Raw genomic sequence first — 9,584 nt, 5'->3', positions numbered from 1 at the left:
TTCTGAAGTGCAATTCTACATGTGCTTCCAATATTTAAAGAAGGATCCGTCTTTTTGAAGGTTAAAAAAAAATATTTGAATTGCAATGTTGTATAACATTGCAATCTTATAATATCACATGTAATTTTAATAGAACCCTGTAGGGAATAATTTGATGCGACATCTAACAGCAATTTCAAGTAACCCTATAGCAATACATTAGCCGCAATCCCGCACTGCAATCTAACTCGATCACATTAATGTTACTTGTCAGGCTGTTTAGTTCCCATCCATGGTCTAAAGCTGTCTTCTTGCTTTCGGAGGATCTATGTGAACCTCAATAATAATAATAATAATAATAATAATAATGCATAAATAGTAATACCCTAATATATACATATTTTCAGGATCACTGTCTTTACAAGGAAAAGTGACCCCATAATAGACTCAGGGGTCTGGCGTGGCCATTCTCATGTCCAGACTTTGCCCTGTGACTCTGTCAACAGAATGCAGCTGCTGTTTATGGCATCCTGTATTCTGTCTACAAGAAGTAGACAGTCTGTTACAAAATTTCTAATGGGAAGAAATCGAAGCTGTGATTGCCGTGGTCGTTCAGCTTTTCCTATTGCACAGAACTTTGCAGAAGATGATGACTCAAGGAATTTTTAAAGGAGTAATGCTCTATAAATCTCAAGAACATTTCTGCCCCCTCAGCCTGTAGACTTCTTGCATTCTGCATCTCCCCTTGTGTGACAGTGACCAGGAGATCATTGTTGTTTGCTCCCTGCTCCTCCTCTCGTTGCGTGGAGTCCACTCTCCTGCTCCACCTCCCTGTTACTAGTTTCTAACCATCCCTAACAACACACAATACTCAGCCTTGCACTCACTGACACAAACACCCGCACAGACAACAGGGGAGCAGATCCCAAGAGAGGACCCCGGGCAGCATGGCAGCCACCTTCCCCCCAAAAATCAGCCCCATGCTGATGACACCTGAACCCCATTATATCCCAGGGTAAGTCCAACTCCAGAGCACAATGGGGCAGATTTGTTAATAATGGCTTAAAGATAGGTAGCCTAAAGTTAGAGGTATTAAGTTAAAGATGCGCCAAATTTATCAACGACTCTGTCTGATAGATTTTGGCACATGTTAGACTCCTTTCCCTCCTTTACACCACCTATTGCTTGGTATACTTTATACCAGTATTTAGCTCCACAAAACTGGCGAACGCCAGCGATAAATCTTGGGCACTTCACGACTCGTCTAATCTACGGCCATGTTAAGTATGAGACGACGTGGCTCGCATTTCGCAAATCAATATTTTTTTGGGCGCACGCATTAATAAATTTAGCCAACAAAATTTTCGCCAAGAAAATAGGCGCACAAAACTCCAGAACCGGGGCGCAAACTCAATAATAAATCTGCCCCAATTTACTCTCATATCCTTTTGATGCACTTATCAGACAGAGTGACATAGTGATATAGAAACTGTAATATACAAAGGATTTCTGGCTAAAAAAAAAAAAATCTTTCTAAATTCCAGACTGACTGACACGTTACCCTCACTGATACATTGGAGCAAACAAGAGAGACATTTGTGCTGCTGATATTTAGGATTGTCTAGACTGGATTCACTTGTGAGAAGTATTAGGGTATGTTCACACGGCGGGGGTCCGTAACGGCTGAAATTACGGGGATGTTTCAGCCTGAAAACATCCCCGTAATTTCAGCCGTAACGGCATGTGCAGGCGCTTGAACGCCGCGTCCATTACGGGCGTAATTAGCGCTGCTATTCATTGGAGTCAATGAATAACGGCTCTAATTACGGCCAAAGAAGTGACAGGTCACTTCTTTGACGCGGGCGTCTATTTACGCGCCGTCTTTTGACAGCGGCGCGTAAATATACGCCTCGTGTGAACAGACAAACGTCTGCCCATTGCTTTCAATGGGCAGATGTTTGTCAGCGCTATGGAGGCGCTATTTTCGGGCGTAATTCGGGTCAAAAACGCCCGATTTACGTCCGTAAATAGGCCGTGTGAACATACCCTTAGGGCACATTCACACGTGGCGGAATTACTGTTGAATTCTGCTATGGACAGTCCGCAGTGGAATTCTGCAGCAGCCGTTTTTTACATTGGTTTCTATACATTTTGAGGAAACTTAGGTCAGACGTTGCAGAAAATAACTGTGCGGAAATCGGGCTGCGGGGCAGAATTTTCCCTCCGCAGCATGCACAGTACATTGCGTAGAAGAAGCGGATTTTCACTGCGGATTTCAGCCTTTGCAATGTAAAAAACTGAAAACGTCTGAATTACCTGTCAAATATGCAAATGTTGGTGCAGATTCGTTGCGTAATTGCCCCGAATCTGCACCAACATTTTCAGCTGAAGAATACCTCCACATCTGAACATGGCCTTAGAGTTGTACAGGTTTCAGCCTCTGGATATAAACAAAACCAGTTCCATTCACTGACTGCAAGTAGAGATCTTGAAAATTGTAAGAAATTGGAACACAAAGTATATCAAGTATATGTAACGTTATCAAGGCGTCATAAATAGGCTTCTACCTGGCTATACACGTTGTGCCTCATGACGTACACACTATCCCTCCATGTTTCACTCACTTGCACCCCATTATCCATTTATTTCTATTGAGGCACTTCATTTATTACTGCCCCCTATATTTCACTTATAGTATTACACTTGCACACACACTATTCATTTATTATTTCTTACTACACATCCCATGCACCACACACCACTCCCCTCAAGACCATTGGGAGTGGCTATTATTATTTAAAGCACCTGCTCGCCCTTTCATCAGCATTTCTGGCCTGGCTGTGTCCATTTGTAAGTATGGCCTTTTTCGGTGTTTGTGTATTATGTGCGTACATCGGGGCGTGTTTACTACTTTTACTAGCTGGGCGTTGTGTATAGAAGTGTCATCCACTTCTCTTCACAACGCCCAGCTTCTGGCAGTGCAGACACAGCCGTGTTCTCCAGAGATCACGCTGTGACGTCACTCGCAGGTCCTGCATCGTGTCGGCACCAGAGGCTACAGATGATTCTGCAGCAGCATCGGCGTTTGCAGGTAAGTCGATGTAGCTACTTACCTGCAAATGCTGATGCTGCTGCAGAATCAACTGTAGCCTCTGGTGCCGACACGATGCAGGACCTGTGAGTGACGTCACAGATCTGCACTGCCAGAAGCTGGGCGTTCTGAAGAGAAGTGGATGATACTTCTCATCAGAAAGCCCAGCTAGTAAAAGTAGTAAACACGCCCCGATGTACGCACATAATACACGCCCAGTTGTACTTTTACTTTTCAACACGCCCAGTTGTACTTTTGCAAGCCTCATTTGCATAAATACGAAAATGGTCATAACTTGGCCAAAAATGCTCGTTTTTTAAAAATAAAAACGTTACTGTAATCTACATTGCAGCGCCGATCTGCTGCAATAGCAGATAGGGGCTGCAAAATCTGGTGACATAGCCTCTTTAAGTAGATAAAAACTTTCAACATAATACACGCACATAATACACGCCCAGTTGTACTTTTACTTTTCAACACGCCCAGTTGTACTTTTGCAAGCCTCATTTGCATAAATACGAAAATGGTCATAACTTGGCCAAAAATGCTCGTTTTTTAAAAATAAAAACGTTACTGTAATCTACATTGCAGCGCCGATCTGCTGCAATAACAGATAGGGGTTGCAAAATCTGGTGACAGAGCCTCTTTAAAGCCAGAAACCCCTTTAAAGTGGGTACTGTGGTACTTTTTTTTCATGCCATCCTGACCTCTGCTGTTCAGAATGCATTTTATCAGGAGATACAGATACATATTCAGGGCCGCGGTCACAGATTCAGTCAGATTTGAGGAAGGAGAATAGCGCTTCATGCAACGCGATTCATCCCATCAAAACTATGGACATCACGACTTAACCTGAAGGGCCCCATTATAAGTGAATATGGTCCGTCAGTCCCTGGTGATATTCGTTGTACAACAGATCCAGCATTACGATGAGTCTAATCCGGTGGGATACTTTGGGAGACATTACCACAATGTATCTAAGCCTGTGGAATACTCAGGGAATACTGTACCACATTTGTGATACTGAAGATCCATTCTGCTACAATGTTTCTAAGCCTATGTGATACCTAGAGTACTTTGTTGCAGTTTATATAAACGTATTCAATAGACAGGGACACTTACAAATGTATCTCAACTAATGCGATACCAGCCATGCCCTGCTCACCCACCCAAACCCCACCCATCCTTTAGCAAAGCAAATGCTTGGAAAAAGGGTAGTGTTGCTCATAGCAACCAATCAGATGATTAGAAATCCGAATAAGAGTCTGGTTACTATTGGTAATCACAACATGTTTTCCAGAAATGATAATCTATTCAATCATTTAAAGAGGAAACACAGTATAAAATCCTGAGATCTGGAAATCTTGGGCGTAGTCCTATGTGTACAGTAACATTGAGTGATTTATAGAAGACTGGTGGCCATTGCCTTCATTGGGTCACCACAGTCCAGAAATACTGGTGATAAATATCCCTATGTGTTTCCAGGCCTTTATGGACACCTGCAAGTGGCATACATACCATAGAGGCAGAACAGGCAATGCTATTGGGCCCCTGGTGCGGTGGTACTAAATTGCTTCCCCTGCTTGCTGTGACACTGTCATGGAGCCACTAGGTGGAGCTGACTGCAAACAGATGTATACAGATGGCATTGAGCTCAGTATTAGCAATCTAAATCCATGTGCGGTTAGCTCCTCCTAGTGGTGGCTATATGCAGCCAGAATTATGTCATTTATCAATCTCTGTACAACACTGCAGAATATGTTGGCACTATGTAATTGATAAGAAATAAAAAGGAATAAGTCCGAAAAATAGACATATTGGGAAATTACTCAGCTCAGAATTTTGGACCTTAAAACGGAATGATCGACAATAATTTTAGTAAAGACATTGACAGAGCTCTCCGTGGGGAGTGGGACCTAAATCTGAGTTTAGTCCAACAAATAGTATCACACATGCACATGGGCCCTGTATCTAAGCCTCTGTTCACATCACCGCAGCCCTTCTGTTGAGGGGTTCTGTCGGAGGTTTCCATCGGGTCAACCTCTCAATGGTGATGGAAACTTTGCTAATGGTTTCCGTTTGTCACCGTTGTTTTGGTGGAATCAATAGCGCAATCGACAATGCAAAACAACTGAATCCTGTCACAGCGGTGACAAACGGAAACCTTTAGCAACGTTTCCGTCACCATTGAGATCAATGGTGAGGGCAACGGAAGCTGAGGTTTCAGTTTGCCTTTCTGTTGAGGGGTTACCCGAAGGAACCCCTCATCGGAAGGGCAGCGGTGATGTGAATAGGCCCTTACTAAGGTGTGTTTTTTTACAGGTTCGGTAGTTGGACTACGTCAGATTCGAGGACTACTTCGATGACGGCTTTTTTATTCTCAATAAAATGGTTAATGAGGGTTGTGTGGGTTTTTTTATTTCAATAAATCAATTTTTTCTATGTCTTTGTATTTTTTTAAACTTTATAGCTACCGCCTTACTAATGGCCGCTGACTGATGGACAGCATCCATTACTAAGGCGGGGCTTAGTGTTAGTCGGTGCAGAGGCTAACACTAACCCCCATTATTACCCTAGTACCCACCGCCACCAGGGGTGCCAGGAAGAGCCGGGTACGATCCAGTACCTGACCATCTGTAGTGATGGCCAGGCACTGGGGCGGCCGCGGGCTGGTATTATTAGGCTGGGAAAGGCCAAAAACAGAGGCCCTTCCCACCCTGGTAATGCCAGACTGCTGCTGCTGCATTGTATCTAGTTGGTTATGAAAAATGGGGGGACCCCACGTCATTTAAAAAAAAAAGAAAAATTATAATTGGAAAGCACGACGTGGGGTTCCCCCATTTTTATAACCAGCCAGATACAACACAGCAGCAGCAGGCTAGCATTACCAGGGTGGGAAGGCCCACTGTTTTTGGGCTTTCCCAGCCTAATATTACAAGCCTGCGGCCGCCCCAGTGCTTCACCTACACTACAGATGGTCGGGTACTGGATCGTACCTGGCTCTTCCTGGTACCACAGGTGGCGGTGGGTACCGGGGTAATAATGGAGGTTAGTGTTAGCCTCTTCATGTCTAACATTAAGACCCGCCTTAGTAATGGGCGTTGTCAATCAGCCAGCGGCCATTACTAAGGTGGTAGTAATAAAATTTAAACAAATGCAAAGATCTAGATAAAATATTTTATTGAAATAAAAATCCCACATACAACCGTCGTTATCCATTTTATTGAGAATAAAAAAAACGCAGTTATCGAAGTAGTCCTCGAATCCGACGTAGCCCAACAACCGAACCTGTAAAAAAAACACAAACACACAAAAATAATTAGTAACACATAAAAAAGAAAAACAATTCTTACACTTACCTGAAGCCGCAATGTCAGCGAGCTGGGCCCTATATCTAGTCCTATCATTTGTGATACTGTCTGCTGAGCCACTGTATCTAAGCCTATCATGTGTGATACTGTCTGCTGAGCTACTGTATCTAATCCCATCATGTGTCATACTTATTGCTGACCCACTGTATATAATCCTATCATGTGTGATACTGTCTGCTGAGCCACTGTATCTAATACTATAATGTGTGATACTGTCTGCTGAGCCGCTGTATCTAATCCTATCATGTGTGATACTGTCTGCTGAGCCACTGTATCTAATCCTGTGATGTGTGATACTGTCTGCTGAGCCACTGTATCTAATCCTATCATGTGTGATACTGTCTACTCAGCCATTATCTAATCCTATCATGTGTGATATCGTCTGCTGAGCTACTGTATCTAATCCTATCATGTGTGATACTGTCTGCTGAGCCAAGTTTGAGTGGGGGGGGGGGGGGCTAGAAAAACCTTTGCATTGGGGCCCATGAGCCTTTAGCTACGCCCCTGGCTACTCAGCTCTATATTATACAATAATTGTCCTTTTCCTGCTGGTCGCTGGTTTCAGATGATGACAGACTTTAGTGCAGCGTACAGTAATTGATCTCTTTGTTACACTAAGTCTCAGCACTGGATACAATGACGACTACACAATGGTTTCCTCTCATCATTGTGTGTTGTTGCCTCTCATTGCTTCAGGCTCGTACCTTGTGTGTACGTATCTCCATGGCGGCAACTGGGCTTGGATACCACAGGGCCTGGGACACTAGAGACCTGTGACAACACAGCAGCACCATTAACCCCCTAGTGGCCTAAGTCATTTAATCAATTCTTCGCTGGATGCAAAACAATGCAAATAATTTAACCACTTTATGACCAGGATTCTGGGCTATTGCACTCTATAGGACTATGTGATATAATACATCTGTGTTGCAATGGAAATTTAAACTCATGCGACTACTGTTTTACAGCAGCGCAAATTTACCATTGACTTTTATGGGAAGAAAAATATATTGGGGCATATAGATCAAATCAAATGCACCAGAATGTATGTAAATAGCACCTTTTTAAAAAAAATAAAAAATAATTAGTCTTGTTTAACCCTTGTAAAATGTCTTTCCTATGGGGCTATTGACAAATGTGTCGCATTGTGTGAATTGCAAAGAATTAAAGTTGCACACAAAGCAGTTACTACCACCAACTATAAAGGGGGGTGAATACAAATTCCTGATTGAAACGTGCTGCACAAATGTATATAAATAAAGGTGGAATTTTAGTATTATTTGTATTAGTATTATTAATTGTAGTTATATTATTATCCCATATATTATTAAAGTCTCATATTGTTATGTACCAGCAGAGGGCGCTGTCAAGTAACAAAAATTCCCCTGTAGTTACCAACCATGACATTTTTTTTTCTTATTTACCTATAAATGAATATCACAAATTTGGCTGATTGGGGGGAGTGGGAACGATTTTCCCCAAACAAAACCTCATGAAACTTCAGATTATGTCTGTCAAGCTGCAGTGTTCCTGCTTGTTCAGCACTTTTTAAAGGGACTTAGTGAGTTTACAGACACAAAACAGGCAAATATTGGGTAAAAGATGGACAAAGGAATCAGGGTCAAATAAATAGACTGTTGCTGTAATGGATGTATATCTTGTAGACATGAAATCAGAGAAACCCATTTTCACCATTGAACCGATTAACAGTTTATCTATTGGCATAGACTACATAAGAAGTTGAATTACAGCCTGTATTATACTCTAGAGCTGCATTCACAATTCTGCATGATCCAAAGCTGAAATCTCCTAATTTTCCAAGCTTGTTCAGTGTCTCGTTAAAGTTTTCTCTAGTGATTTTCATTCTGGGATATGTCGTAAGAACATACATACCGGTCAAAAGTTTGGGGTCACCCAGACAATTTTGTGTTTTCCATGAAAACTCACACTTATATTTATCAAATGAGTTGCAAAATGACTAGAAAATATAGTCAAGACATTGACAAGGTTAGAAATAATGATTTTTATTTGAAATACTAATTTTCTCCTTCAAACTTTTCTTTCGTCCAAGAATGCTCCATTTGCAGCAATTACAGCATTGCAGACCTTTGGCATTCTAGCTGTTAATTTGCTGAGGTAATCGGGAGAAATTTCACCCCATGCTTCCAGAAGGCCCTCCCACAAGTTGGATTGGCTTGATGGGCACTTCTTGCGTACCATACGGTCATGCTGCTCCCACAACAGCTCTATGGGGTTGAGATCTGGTGACTGAGCTGGCCACTCCATTACAGATAGAATACCAGCTGCCTGCTTCTTCCATAAATAGTTCTTGCATAATTTGGAGGTGTGCTTTGGGTCATTGTCCTGTTGTAGGATGAAATTGGCTCCAATTAAGCGCTGTCCACAGGGTATGGCATGGCGTTGCCAAATGGAGTGATAGCCTTCCTTATTCAAAATCCCTTTTACCTTGTACAAATCTCCCACTTTACCAGCACCAAAGCAACCCCAGGACATCACATTACCTCCACCATGCTTGACAGATGGCGTCAGGCACTCTTCCAGCATCTTTTCAGTTGTTCTGCATCTCACAAATGTTCTTCTGTGTGATCCAAACACCTCAAACTTCAATTCGTCTGTCCATAACACTTTTTTCCAATCTTCAACTGTCCAATGTCTGTGTGCTTTTGCCCATATTAATCTTTTCCTTTGATTAGCCAGTCTCAGATATGGCTTTTTCTTATCGTTTTGCGGGTACTATTTAATGAAGCTGCCAGTTGAGGACCTGTGAGGCGTCTATTTCTCAAACTAGAGACTCTAATGTACTTGTCTTGTTGCTCAGTTGTGCAGCGGGGCCTCCCACTTCTCTTTCTACTCTGGTTAGAGCCTGTGTGTGCTGTCCTCTGAAGGGAGTAATACACACCGTTGTAGGAAATCTTCAGTTTCTTGGCAATTTCTCGCATGGAATAGCCTTCATTTCTAAGAACAAGAATAGACTGTCGAGTTTCACATGAAAGCTCTCTTTTTCTAGCCATTTTGAGAGTTTAATCGAACCCACAAATGTAATGCTCCAGATTCTCAACTAGCTCAAAGGAAGGTCAGTTTTATAGCTCCTCTAAACAGCAAAACTGTTTACAGCGGTGCTA

At 42.4% G+C, this 9,584-nt stretch overlaps 1 protein-coding gene across 1 annotated transcript in view; it reads left to right on the top strand.

The window, feature by feature from the left end:
- The first annotated feature begins 846 nt into the window (after positions 1-846).
- CIMIP2B (ciliary microtubule inner protein 2B) overlaps positions 847-9,584 on the top strand; it is a 29,318-nt gene continuing 20,580 nt past the window's right edge. The window contains exon 1 of the mRNA XM_075854944.1: positions 847-994. Coding sequence (XP_075711059.1) covers positions 927-994 — 68 coding nt within the window. The 5' untranslated portion in view covers positions 847-926. The remainder of the gene's footprint in view (positions 995-9,584) is intronic.

This window comes from Rhinoderma darwinii, chromosome 1 (genome assembly GCF_050947455.1).
Source record: "Rhinoderma darwinii isolate aRhiDar2 chromosome 1, aRhiDar2.hap1, whole genome shotgun sequence".
In the NCBI taxonomy this organism is placed as follows: Eukaryota; Metazoa; Chordata; class Amphibia; order Anura; family Rhinodermatidae; genus Rhinoderma; species Rhinoderma darwinii.
This window is presented reverse-complemented; position numbering and strand designations above follow the sequence as displayed.